Source organism: Notolepis coatsorum (genome assembly GCF_963971535.1).
Source record: "Notolepis coatsorum genome assembly, chromosome: 18".
Lineage (NCBI taxonomy): Eukaryota > Metazoa > Chordata > Actinopteri > Aulopiformes > Paralepididae > Notolepis > Notolepis coatsorum.
Genome location: NC_140182.1, coordinates 99,227,597 through 99,242,035, shown reverse-complemented (window position 1 = coordinate 99,242,035; position 14,439 = coordinate 99,227,597). Strand labels below are relative to the sequence as shown.

General features: G+C 49.8%; 1 protein-coding gene across 1 annotated transcript in view; it reads left to right on the top strand.

The window, feature by feature from the left end:
* lrrk2 (leucine-rich repeat kinase 2) overlaps positions 1 to 14,439 on the top strand; it is a 128,134-nt gene that overhangs the window by 88,582 nt on the left and 25,113 nt on the right. The window contains exons 35-36 of the mRNA XM_084335302.1: positions 1,984 to 2,156; positions 3,747 to 3,893. Coding sequence (XP_084191428.1) covers positions 1,984 to 2,156; positions 3,747 to 3,893 — 320 coding nt within the window. The remainder of the gene's footprint in view (positions 1 to 1,983; positions 2,157 to 3,746; positions 3,894 to 14,439) is intronic.

Below are 14,439 nucleotides of genomic sequence, written 5' to 3'. Positions count from 1 at the left end.
GTGTTCGTACCATCAGTAACTAAAGTACACGTGCCAACACCTGGAACAAGAACCCCATCTGTTCTAGAACAAAGTACAGATAATATTTGAGTACACTGAGTGAAGATAATGGTGAGGGTCATGATGAAGATGGTGGTGGTGGTGGTGATGATGATGATGATGTGAGATGATGATGATGATGATGATGGCGACAATGATGATGATTTTCACAGTTGTGTTGTTGTAATGATGACAGATGGTAACCAACAGATCCCCCCCCAGGTTGAGCTAGTTGTGGTTGTAATGATGACAGATGGTAACCAACAGATCCCTTCCCCCCCCCCCCAGGTCGAGTGTTGGTTGTAATGATGACAGGATGGTACCAACAGATCCCTCCCCCCCCCCCCCCCCGGTCGAGTGTTGGTTGTAATGATGACAGATGGGTAACCAACAGACCCCCCCCCCCCCACCCCCCCCCAGGTCGAGTGTTGGTTGTGATGATGACAGATGGTAACCACAGATCCCCCCCCCCCCCCCCCCCAGGTCGAGTGTTGGTTGTAATGATGACAGATGGTAACCTAATCAGATCCCCCCCCCCCCTCCCCCCCAGGTCGAGTGTTGGGTTGTAATGATGACAGATGGTAACCAACAGATCCCCCCCCCCCCCCCCCAGGTTGAGTGTTGGTTGTAATGATGACAGATGGTAACCAACAGATCCCCCCCCCCCCCCCCCCCCAGGTTGAGTGTTGGTTGTAATGATGACAGATGGTAACCAACAGATCCCACCCCCCCCCCCCCCCCCCCCCCCCCCCGGTCGAGTGTTGGAGTTGTAATGATGACAGATGGTAACCAACAGATCCCCCCCCCCCCCCCCCCCCCCAGGTCGAGTGTTGGTTGTAATGATGACAGATGGTAACCAACAGATCCCCCCCCCCCCCCCCCCAGGTCGAGTGTTGGGTTGTAATGATGACAGATGGTACCAACAGATCCCCCCCCCCCCCCCCCAGGTCGAGTTGTTGGTTGTAATGATGACAGATGGTAACCAACAGATCCCCCCCCCCCCCCCCCCCCCCCCAGGTCGAGTGTTGGTTGTAATGATGACAGATGGTAACCAACAGAGTCCCCCCCCCCCCCCCCCACAGGTCGAGTGTTGGTTGTAATGATGACAGATGGTAACCAACAGATCCCCCCCCCCCCCCCCCCCCCAGGTCGAGTGTTGGTTGTAATGATGACAGATGGTAACCCAACAGATCCCCCCCCCCCCCCCCCCCCCAGGTCGAGTGTTGGTTGTAATGATGACAGATGGTAACCAACAGATTCCCCCCCCCCCCCCCCCCCCCAGGTTGAGTGTTGGTTGTGATGATGACAGATGGTAACACAACAGATCCCCCCCCCCCCCCCCCCCCCCCCCAGGTCGAGTGTTGGTTGTAATGATGACAGATGGTAACCAACAGACCCCTTCCCCCCCCCCCCAGGTCGAGTGTTGGTTGTAATGATGACAGATGGTAACCAACAGATCCCCCCCCCCCCCAGGTCGAGTGTTGGTTGTAATGATGACAGATGGTAACCAACAGATCCCCCCCCCCCCCCCCCAGGTCGAGTGTTGGTTGTAATGAAGACAGATGGTAACCAACAGACCCCCCCCTCCCCCCCCCCCCCCCCCCCCCCCAGGTCGAGTGTTGGTTGTGATGATGACAGATGGTAACCAACAGATCCCCCCCCCCCCCCCAGGTCGAGTGTTGGTTGTAATGATGACAGATGGTAACCAACAGACCCCCCCCCCCCCCCCAGGTTGAGTGTTGGTTGTAATGATGACAGATGGTAACCAACAGACCCCCCCCTCCCCCCCCCCCCCCCCCCCCCCCCCCAGGTAGAGTGTTGGTTGTAATGATGACAGATGGTAACCAACAGATCCCCCCCCCCCCAGGTCGAGTGTTGGTTGTAATGATGACAGATGGTAACCAACAGATCCCTTCCCCCCCAGGTCGAGTGTTGCTGGGGCAGGTGGTGGATCACATTGACTCTCTGCTGGAGGAAGTGGTTCCCTGGCCTGCTCAACACAGATATGCATGGGAGTGGTGAAGCCCTGCTGAAGAAGTGGGCTCTCTACAGCTATGAGGATGGTCAGGATTGGAGCAAAATTCTGTTGGAGGACCTCTTTGCCCATATTGATAAAGGTTTGTCCCGTCAAACCTCAACAGGAAGACAGACGGTTATTTGCATGTGAGAACTAGGGCAAGGAGTCGATTTAGAGAAAAGCTAGCTGATTCTTCAACTCCAGTCATTTGGGAAATGTGGAATTGATTCCCTGTATTTTTGCATAGTGTTACATGAGTGAATCCAAGCTTACTGGTGCTGACTGATGGTCGATAACCAACAGTGAATTGTTTATTACTGGGGAACCGTTCCACAACAGAGGTCTGACTACATTTATTTTAAAGGAACACGCCAACATTTTGGGAAATGTGCGTACCGTCTTCTCCAGAGAGAGACAAGAGGATGGATATCAGTTTCCTCTCTGTGAGTTCAGTAGAAAGCTACAGTATCTGGCTGCATGTTAGTCTAGCTTAGCACAATGAATGGAAGCGGACATGACCGGTTAGCCTAGGCATTGTCCAACTAACACCTCTCCCGAAGGCTAACCGGTCATGTCCGCTTCCATTCATTGTGCTAAGCTAGGCTAACATGCAGCCAGATAGCTTTCTACTGAACGCACAGAGAGAAAACTGGTATCTATCTTCCTGTCTCTCTCTGGAGAAGACGTTTCCCCAAATGTTGGCGTGTTCCTTTAACACATTTGGCGCCAGCCATTACCCTTATCCTTCTAGCTAATGCGCCAGGTTTCCATAGCCTACTTTTACTGTGCGTCACTTTGTTTGGAGAGCTATATCTATATTCTATATTATAGCTAATGAGACAATACTATGGTCATTTGACAGTCACTTTCTTCCGTCGAACATGCAAAAAAGAGATAACCTTTTTCATGTATACGTTCGCACATTATCCCGTGGTGAATATTGTATAGTTTAGTAGTGATCCGGGCTAACTCCTGAAAAGTTATAGGGTGCTACGTGAATTCTGCTATAATCGTTGGCGTTTCTTGCCTGGACAAGCTACTATTTCCAAATCAAATGTATATAATAGGTATTATGTTTCATCATGAATGCATGAAAGGGGGGGGGGGGGTCGTTTTTTTATGCTTTGATCGCCAGTAACGGCCGTGAGTGTAATATTGATATTAAAATAGAAAAAAAGGAAAAACGATCCAAAAGCGTAATATTCCGTGTTTGGCGCCCAACGGTTGTCGCGCAAACACGTAATAATACGTGGTTGGCGCAGAATGAGTTAAGGCAAGTGTCAAGATGCTTTGTCATTCATTGACATTAACATCAATGGTAAAGGTGACAGTATACTGAAAATGGATGCAGACCTACCTGACATAGAAACACAGTTGAATATGAAGCAGTATATATACTCCATGCAGCTCTGCACCAATTGTAGATTCTCACACATTGGGAGCCGGTATTCAGTATGCTGTCACCTAAACAGTGTAGTACTGTATTGATTGGACGTTGTTTATTTCACAAAATCTGGTTGCATCACCTCCGTTTTCCTTTTGGAATTGAGAATAAAACGTGTCTGGAATCGACTCCATAGATTTCCACCATCAGGTTCACTTCCAAAATGTCTGGAATCAACCGCTTTGTTTATGATCACAGAAGATTTGATACAAAATACTTAGTTTTATCTCACATTATCTTTCCTAGATTGCCTGCTGATAAACCCAGAGGACCCGCGGTGCACACTGCCCATCTCTCAGATCGCCCCTGACCTGATCTTAAGTGATCAGCCTGCTGGAACCATACTGGACAGTGACGAATTAAAGGTAGACCTCTCCCAGGATAACCGATTAGGTACGTCTACATTTCCCTTGGATATTTACCGTTTATTTTGTCAAAAGTAATAATTGTGTATACGGTATATATTGTGACGAGCCTGGTGGTGTTCAGACTCGTCACAGTTCAAAAACAAATTGTCCACACAAGTGCAATATCAATCAATAAGAATATTTATTGATTACAGGCAGAATACAGTCCGATGGTCAAAACACAAAAACAGGCTCTCGTACAAAAAAGGGATTGTTCAATACTCAGAGTAGTCGTCCGGTCCAGGGTCAGTACACAAGGGGGTTTCTCAGCCAGTCTAGGGTCCAGTACACAATGAACACCTTCACCTCTCCTCTCACTACCTCTCAACAAAATACACGGCACAAAGTAATAATAAACTTTATTTGTATAGCACCTTTCATACAGAAACTGCAGCTCAAAGTGCTTCACAACAGAAAAAGACAGGCATAAAATAAAAAGCACATAAAATCAGTTTTTCACATTAGGATCTAACATCCCAACAGGCAACCTTGTTTATGGTTTGATTCAGTTTTAAATAGACAATAATAAAAAGAGTAAGATAAAATAGACAGAGTAAAATAGTGCAGTGCAATAAAATAGTAGAATAGAATAGATCCTATATATATATATCTCTCTTTTTTACAGTGCAATAAAATTGTTCTGGATTACTGTTCAAAGTCGTCTTTACCTTCTCTGTTTGGTATCCACAGTTTAAAACTTGACAGTCTTCCCTCCTGTTTTTTTTTTTTGATCCACTTTTTCTCCCATTTTCTATATTTTCTCCCATCCCAATTTCGTATCATCCAATTCAACCCTCCCCTGTCACGAACGCTGTTTCTTGCCTCCCACAAGCCGGCTGCAATGTGGACTAAGTCATACATAGCACAAGTCCCCTCCGGTACTTGAGGTAACAGCAGTCGCATCTTTTCACCTGCGCAGCTCGACCTCTCAGTGTCGAGGAGTAACGCGTGGGAGGCTCACGCTGCCCCCGACACTTCCTGATTCTACTGCGCAGGCGCACCAACCGACTTGTAGGAGTCGCTTGTTCACAACGTTCGATCCCCACCCTTCAGTTTTCCCTCCCCGTAATACGGCCAATGTGTATTACTGCGGACGACCAGCCAAACTGAAAAACAATGTGGAGAGCTGGATTCGAACACGCGAATCCTAGCGTCTCCACACTGGTGGCGAGTGACTTGTCCACTACACCACCTAGCCGCCATGTCTTCCCTCCTGTTTTATACCCACTTTCACCTCCCACTTTCAAGTCAAGTCAAGTCAAGTCAAGTCAAGAGTTTTAATTGTCACGGCATACAAGTATACAATGAAATGCGGGTGGTCTTGCCCGCGACGATGTGCAATACAGTGGTACAACATATAAAAGAATCCAATAAAAAAAACAGTGGTACAACATATAATAGAATCCAATAAAAAAATACATTGTGCAATAAACAGGTAACAGGTAACATGGTGTGACATCTCGGTATCTGTACATAGTATTTACAGAGCATATAGGACATGCTAGGTAGCTTTAGTAGTGCAATACACTGTTCCTGTTGTTATACTAATTTAAAGTGGCCTTTCCTCTTGGCCATAAGTGTGCGTGTGTGCGGCGTGAGTGTGTGCCCGCTCGTGTTAAAGTGGCTGCTAGTGTGTGAGCGTGCACAGCGTGCGTGTCGTGTGTGTGCTCGTGTGTGCTTGTGTGTGGATAGTTCAGTGTTCTGTGGCACTCAATGTTCATTGTTCAAGGCTCTGATGGCCTGGGGGAAGAAGCTTTCACCTCCCACCCAGGGCAAACCTCCCTCTCAGGGCAAAGTTCCCTCTCTCAGGGTGCAGTTCTAGGCCTGAGTCCTACACAGTTTTAAAGCCTGACAGTCTCTTGTTTGATACCCACACAGTTTAATACCCGACAGTTTTGAACCTGTAATAAAAAGTAATAGACAGAGTAATAATACAGTGCAATAAAATAGTAGAATAGAATAGATAGTAAAATTATGCAATAGAATGGACAGAGTAAAATAGTGCTACAGTACAGTCAACAGCGGTGTATTAGAAGGCTATGGTGAAGAGGTACGTTTTTAGCTTTTTTTTTTTTTAATATTAAGAAGTAGAAGCAAGTTTAACAGCAGTTGTATTACTGTTTAGGGGAAAAGGAGAGGTTAGTGTGATCGTCAGCCAAGAGAAGCGTCTTGGTCCGTTAGTGGGGTGCGGTACAAGCAGTGGCGTTGTTTCAGTAAAAGCCAAGGTATGGCAATTAGGGAGGGTGGGGGGGGGGGGGTGTGGTGAAGGGGGGGTTTCCCCCCTTGGTGTATTTTTTTTGTCAAATCAGTTGCGCAATAGTCACTTTTGGTGAGTTGTTTCTATACAATTCACTTACCGGTATATGACATTTAGGTATGACACAGGACTACACAAGCATTTTTTGTATAGAAATGTGTCAACAGACTAAAGCAGGGAACCACAATATTTTGCATACAAATTATGCAGAATGTAATATCATAACTGTCTGTAACTGAGGGGTACAATTCCCTGACTGTATTACTAGATATGATACTTACTACCACTACCTTTGTACTTAATATTCGGCCACCCAGTACTCGGCATAAATATATTATGATGAACACTGTCACGTAGATGAAACGGATCCAACACAAATGTACGAATTAGAAATAGGTCTTTATTTCTACACAGCGATGGTGTGTAGAGCAAGCACTTAATCAAATCAATCACATTTATGAATGGGAATTAGTATGCACTTTTATGGCAAGAGTATTCGTCGGTATATCAATAGAGAATGTCCAATCTCTGAAGGCGCAGGTGGTACATATACGACCTGGAATAGTTTAAGGGAACAATAGCAATGATACTTTAATGATTATAGACTGGATACACTAGGGGGGGTTAATCCGGTCGCTTGTAAGCCGACAGGAGTAGGAAGGGGGGGGGGGTAGAATCCGGCTGCCTCATCCGGCCAAGGGTATCCCAGGTGAACCCACTGTAGTGCCGTTCAATGCGCCGGCGATCCTTGGACCACAGATGAAAGCAGGTGGACTCTTTGTGGGCCGGCGTCCTCCGGTCCACGGAGGAGAGACGTGAAGCGACCTCGTCTTGCAGAGCGTCTCCTCACCTTGCGTCCTCTCCAGGGGGGGGGGTTCCAACACACGGCAGTGTCGGGGGTCTTTATCCATGGAATAATCAACGTATACAAAGCATAATCCGTGCCGGGGAAGGCGGGCTGTCGTCGGTAGAATAATCCGGTATACAGGTCCACTCGCTCGTCGGCTCTGGGGCTCCTCGGGTGCAGCTTCACGTGGGGTCAACCACCCTGGATAAGCAGCCAGTTCTCTGCCCGAAACAATGGCGTACTGACTACGGTAGTATTCTCACCGCACGAAGCACTATATATTAACAGACTATTATTAGCTTAATAGACTACGTCCAACTCGACGATATAGTGCCAAATATGACTATTCAAATATTAATATACACGATGTCTCAATACCGATGGTAAGCCGAACTTGGCCTTACTCCCACACGTGGCGTCGCGGGGAGGCTTTACGTCTGTGACTCTATTGGAGGGTAAGAAACTGGACTGAAAAGAAAGTCCTACTTTAGTAGCGCAGTATATATACGCACTATGAACAAATAGTCCCATTAGTGGTGCGGTAGCCAGATTCCTACGCGGAACTAGGACTTGTTCGTACATGTTGAGCGGTACGTTTGAACTGGGTCTGAGGGGTATGGCAGCCTGGCACCAAGGTCTCGACCAATAGTAGAATGGAGACTATTATGGGATGTTCAGTAGGCTAGAATGGATATTCAATGCATATTGTACAAGGAATATACAAGGGATATCAGGGAATATTAGAGAATATACAAATACAATTAAATATATATATATAAATAAATATATATATTCGGTTTAATCTGGCCCTTCACAACAGCCACCCCCTGATTGGTCCCAGACCTAATCAGTTAAACAGAGACAGATTAATCGCGTTGTCTATTTACACATAAGGGTTTGCTGTAGGGGTCAGTCAACTTCACAAAGTCATAGGGTTATAGGGTCATGGTCATCATCGATTGTGTCTGGGAGTCGGGGCAGTTCTATGAGCCTTGCCACGGGACGGGTGTAAGTGCGACCCTGGACAAGCACTTCAGCTGCTCGGACCTTGCCGTCGGCACCGGTGATCACTTTGCTTACGCGGCCGGCCGGCCACATAGCTCTGGGCAGTGATTGATCAATAATCATGACGACTGTTCCTTCTGTCAAATTGTCTCTCTCCTTTACCCACTTCTGGCGGGTCTGTAGAGACGGTAGGTAGTGTAGTAGGAAACTGCTCCAAAACTTGTCGGCTAATACTTGGCTGTACCTCCACATTCGTCGGCCATTCGCTTCTTCAGGCCGGTACATTGTCTGGGGTAATGCAGGATCTAGCCGCCCCATCAGGAGTGTGTTGGGGTCTGCGGAGATAACAGTGCTCAATCCACAGAACACAGGCTTCTTATTCTCAGCCTCCTCCTGACTGGCTTCCCTCGGGATAGGCGTGGGCCACTCTCCTTCCGGGAGCTTTAGGAATGCTGGGCCGTCACTGTAGACATTGCGACGGGTGAGGTCATCCAGGGGCATCCCCCGGGTGATGACGTCAGCTGGGTTCTGTTTTGTATCAACGTAGCGCCACTCTGTTTCTCCGGTTAACTCTTCGGTTAAGTCTTGAATCTCGGTGACTCTGACTCCCACGAAGACTTTGTACTTGCATGAGTCCAATTTGATCCAGGCGAGTACTGTCGTGGAATCTGACCACAGGATTGTTCTAGACACCGGTATGGTGAGCTCACGTTGGATGAGCGTGGCTAGGTGCGCTCCGGCTAGGGCTGCGCAGAGCTCTAGACGTGGGATAGATTGTTGCTTGCGTGGGGCTATTCTCGAGCGGGCGAGGACAAATGCTGTGTAGATCTCTCCCCCCTTTTCTTGGGCCCGCAAGTAGGCTACTGATCCGTATGCGACCTCTGAGGCGTCACTGAAGACGTGTAAGTCCATTTTACATGTCTCTGGCCTCACCGTGGGTGGGAAGTAGCTTCGGCGCATATTAACGCCTGGGAGTGAGTGGAGCTCCATCTCCCACTCTCTCCAGGTGGATGCAAGGTGTGCGGGAATGGGGTCGTCCCAGCCCTGGTCCTTGTCCCACAATGCTCGTACAATCATTTTTGCCCTGGTGGTGTACGGTAGAATACATCCTAGCGGGTCATATTGTCGGGCGAGTGTTGTGTACACACTCCGTCTGGTGGTCGGCGCCGCCGCCGGCCTTCCCTGCTCCGTAGTCAGGGGCTTGTGTCTGTAGTGAAGCGAATCTGTTTTGAATCGCCACACCAATCCCAGGGTCATCTCCTGGGCTTCTCCCGGGATTGTAGCCATCCAGGTCTCGCTGCTGGCTGCCTTGTCCTCGGAGGAGAGGCTGCGCAGTACTTGCGGATCGCTGCTGGCCCACTGCCTGAGATCGAAGCCGCCTTTGATCAATGAGGCGCGGAGTTTAATCAGGAGAGCCTCGGCTTCTTCCTGGGTTGAAAGGCTTTGTAGACAGTTGTCTACGTAGAAGCTGTTCTTTACGCTGTGTCGGACCTCTTCGTCCGCTGCTGGGTCCTCTGCTACATGTTTCTGTAGTGCAAATGTAGCACAGCAGGGGCTGCACGTCGTTCCGAAGGGGAGGACTTCCCATTGGTAGATGGCTGGGTGCTCATCTCCTGGCTTCTCTCTCCATAGGAACCGTAACAGGGGCTTGTCCTCCTCTACTAATCTCACCTGCAGGAACATTCCTTTAATGTCCCCGCTGATGGCCACCTTTTCCTGGCGGAAGCGGAGTAGAACGCCGAGTAGGGAGGGGCCGAGTGTGGGACCGGGCAGTAACTCTTTATTCAGATTTTGGGATCCGATCTGGTAGCTGCAGTTAAATACTATGCGGTCTTTACCGTTGTGATGGACCTTGTGGTGAGGCACGTACCACGATTCAGTGGTCTGGTCAGCCTCTTTAATGTCCATCTTTGTGACGTGTCCCGCTGTGATGAGCTTCTCAATCTCAGCGCGGTATACACTCTCTTGGGCGGGGTTCTTGGCTAAGCGCCGCTCCGTGTTCAGCAGGTACCGTTCTGTGGCGTCTGTCTTGGCGTGGAAAGTAGGCATTCCTTCTCGCCGCAGGAGTGGCGTGGCGTATCTCAACACGCCGTTGACCGGGACTCTCTCAGGGCTGTACACTGCGATGATATCATCGCGAATTGCCCCTTTAATTGGCCGTTGCGATTGGTAAATATGATCTGGGGGCGGGCTTGCGAGTAGTGCTTTCAAGCCTTGGATTCGCATTTCACTCCTAAATTATCCAAGGCGTATGATGACGCGATGACGTCACTCACGCGAGCTGAGCAGTGAGCACTCAGCAGGTATGATCAGCGGGAACAATCGACTGAGCACTCACTCTGATAGACTGGCTGACTGTCTGATTTAGCTATGAAGAAAAGTAAAGTTAGTATTGCTTCATATTTTCGTCGCGTTCGACCTCCTATAGTGAGCCGAACTGAACTGAACTCAGACACAGGGAGAGAGCTGCGGCGTCTGCTCCTCCTCCAGCCCTCTCGCACCCGTGGCTGTTGTAAACACTGGGACCTCGGTGAGCCTGCCAGCCGGCTAGCTACTGATAGCTATCAACAAATGCTCCAGTAAGTCTAGTAGTCAGGGACCGAAACTAGAGAGCGCCACCCGTCATTTGCGCTCAGTTTTTACGTTTGGCGCCTCCCACTGAGACGTCTGAGCGCCGTGTGACGGGCAATCAAATAGTCATGTGAAAACCGAAAATCATTATCCAATTCTTTAGCGGAGTTCTCACTCGCTGTCTCAGCACACATGAAGCGCGCACCGCGCACTGCTGCTGCTACCCCCTCCCCACCTGTTGCATGTAAACAGAGGCTATTGCCTCACCGTGACGTTAGTCTAGTCAGTGTGGGACCTTCGTGAGATAACGTTAGCTACCGTTACAAAATGACCCAGTCAACTATTCACTTAGTTTAATACATGACTTTGAGGCATTGTGTAACGTTATCCAGCCGGCTAGCTACGGATAGCTCCCGACATCAACAAATCCATCAGCAATAGTCCAGTGCATAATACCTCGGTTGGCTAGGTAACTAGTCACTACGAAATGTCGCAGTAAACTAAATAGTTCACTGAGGCGTTGTCCCAACGCCATCCAGCAGTAGCTACAGAAAGCTCCTGGCATCAATGTCCTACAAGCGTCCTGCAAGCTACCTACAACAACAACATGCGTATTCGAGTCCCTGGTTTACATCGCATGAGTGAGGGCTGCTGACTAGGGTCCAGGTGCAGCGCCGGAGAATTCTTTTGCATGCTGATTCTGAATGTAGCGTATACACTCGAGTATACACACAGACAGTGGAGCTGTTTGCAGACAGCGAGGTGGCGATGTCTCGCAGATAATACAACTACAAGTATGATTATATAATATATATATTTTATTCAAAATAATAATTATATAAATTTTTTTTTATCAAAAACAATCGATATAAATTATGGTAAAATTGTTATTAAAAAATTTGCCCCTAAAAAATATTTTTTGCCCCTAAATTTCTCATTTAGGGGCAAGTGTGCCCCTAGTGAAAAAGCTTAGCGTACAGCCCTGTCTCTTGGTCCCTGTCTCGAGGAGGTGAATGGCGTAAATGTCATCTTTAGAGCGAATGTCTTTCCTTCCGTTCTTAAAGGGCATTTGTTCCAAGGTCCATAGCCGCTCTACGTGTTGCAGGAGTGCGGTTTCTCCCTCCGTGACTCGGGAGTGGAGACATCTAGTGGCTGTACTTCGGTTGAGAGATTTGGCGAGCGGGCCTTGGAGAGTCCATCCCAAACGGGTCTCGACTGCTGCAGGACAGCCTCGGGGTCCGGTATGAACCCGGTCTATCGGGACAATGAGGTCTGCATGGTCGGAGCCTATCAACAGGGTCGGCATAGCATTGTCTATGAGCGGGATCGGTAACTTGCGCAGATGTGCATATTTCTCCATCAGCTTGGCGACGGGGTATGTGTACCGCGACAGTCCTATTTCTTGGCTGGTGAAAGCGTCTGTAATCTGGTACCGTCGCTCAGGCTGGGCCGCAGCGGAGGCGAGCAGAAGGGTCTTCTCTGACCCGTCATCGAGGACGGCGTAAGTGTCCAGGACTTTATTCTGGTAGCTTAGTGTCACACGCACTACTTTTAGGAGTACTCGGGCTCCACTGCTGCTGGCGGGATCGATGTACATGACGCTCGCTTTGCTGCTGGGTGGTGCGGGTGAAGGGCGCCGTCTGTTACTGTCGTGAAGTATGTCCAGATGGGCTCCATCGCACTTGGTGCACCTTTTCTTTAAGCGGCATTCGGCTGCCATGTGTGAGCGCGCACAGCGAAAACAGCGCTTGTTGGACTTTATCCATTGACTTGCTTCCTCCGCGTTCAGCTTGGGGAAGGAGTCACATTGCGCTAGCCAGTGTTCTTTCTCACAGTAGGGGCACACTATCTTCCACTTCTCCGTTCTGGAGGGGGTACTGTGGCTCCTGCTGCTCGGTACTGACTCCGATTGGTGCATCACAGTCACCGATCTTCTTCCATCATTTAGTCGTCTGGTTCCTTCTCTGGAGCCAGGGGTGCTCCGTCCGAATGTATCTAGCCGTAGGCTGCTGACTTCTCTCGCCAGGAAGTCTGCTAGATCGAGGAGGTTCGGTTCGGGGCCATTCGGGTCTCGGTGGTCTCTCTGTCGCCTAAAACGCTCCTGTCGAGCGGGCGGCAGCTTCTCCAAGATCCTTTCCACATTTGAGTTGGCGTAAAGTTCATGCCTCCCCTTCTCTCTCTGCGCTCCCAACATCCCTACCAGGGACTGCGCTCTGATGGACAGGTCGTCCAGTGCTCGATTGTCTATTGCTGGGGGTAAGCGGTCGATGTGTCGGATCTCCTGGATCACGTAATCCCATATGCGCCCATACCTCTGGTCCAATGCTACCAGCGCTGCTGTGTATGGGGTGGTGGAAGTCGCGTAGGCGAGCGCTATATTATGTGCGCGGGGTACCTTTAAGTGCTTCAGTAGGATGGCGTATTTGTGGCGTTCATCCAATACATCCACCAACATGGTCTCCAGACACATGCGGAGTTCTGTATACTGGGCCCGGTTCTCTTGGGTGAAGTCGGGTACCATAGGCGTGCCAATGTATGACGCTGACTGTGGATACATCGGCGAGCGTTGGGGGAGAGGCCTCCTAGGCGAGTCTCCTCCCGCTCCTTGGTATGGGCTGGTACCGGCAGTGTACCATGGCCCGCTTGTCCAGGTGCTGTTCCTTGGTGCGGGTCGTGCGTCGTGCTCACCCGTGTATAGAGTCGGGGGTCTGTAGCGCAGCTCCGCGGGAGTATAGCCTGGGCTGTACCGGACCTCCTGGTCCGGTAGAGTACTGTGCTGTCGTCGGGCGTGGTTCTCCTCCTCTTCCTCTTCGTCTTCAGTTAGGTCATCCAGTGCTTGTAGTCTCTGGTTTAGCCTCTCCACAGGATATGCTGCTCCTTCCCGGTTGCTAGGTCTCGCTTGGACCGGTGGGGGGAGGTGGTCTGTGGGGGGTATAGACCTCGTCTGTTGGTCAAGTTCAGGGTTGTTTACTCGGCTAGGGGATGCCGCCCTGGAGGTGTGTCTAGACGAGTTCCTGGAGCCTCTGGCGGAGGGAGAGGGTGTTGTCCGTCTGATCAGCTGTTCTATTAGTTGCGCTTGCTGTCTGTCGCGCTCTGCGTCCCGTAGAGCACCAGCAGCTTCTCGCTGGCTGTCTGCTCGGTCTCGGGCCACATTCTCTTCCCTCTGAATGCGTCTTATTTCTAGACGTATATGCTCTTCTTCGCTCCGCTGCTGGATCTGCAGTCGGTCGCGTTCAGCAGCGGCGTTCAGGCTGATGAGGAAGGCCTGCTGTAGGGTCCTCTCTGCCTCGCTGGGGGAAGGCGGTTGTATAGGGGAGCCTTCCCTCGGGGTACTCCTTGCGGAGCCTTGGAGCTCTATCTCCACGGTGCTCTCCCCGTCTTCTTCCGTGCCGAGTTCTGTCTCGGTAGCGTTGTATTCCTCCCGGGACTCATCGGGGACTACTTCTTCAGTACTGGCGGGGTGTGAAGTCATGTCTGGTTCCCACTGGTCCCCACCGTGAACTTGGTCAGTTACATTAGAACCCGTAGGGGCCTCTATGGTCGGGGTAGTCTGGGCGTTGGGGTTAGACATACTTTTACTTTCTAGTTTTACCGCGTTTACTGTTAGTAGAAGACTAGGTTGTTGACTGACAGCGTAAGCCTCTAAGTACTGAGGGAGCCGTCGTTCGCGCTGCGGGCGTTGGTTAGGAGGATCGTTTCGTGGAGTGTTCATCATAGGCCATTTCAATATTAATAACACTATATTAATATTACACTGATTACCATCCGGCTCGAAGGACCAATTGTAACTGAGGGGTACAATTCCCTGACTGTATTACTAGATATGATACTTACTACCACTACCTTTGTACT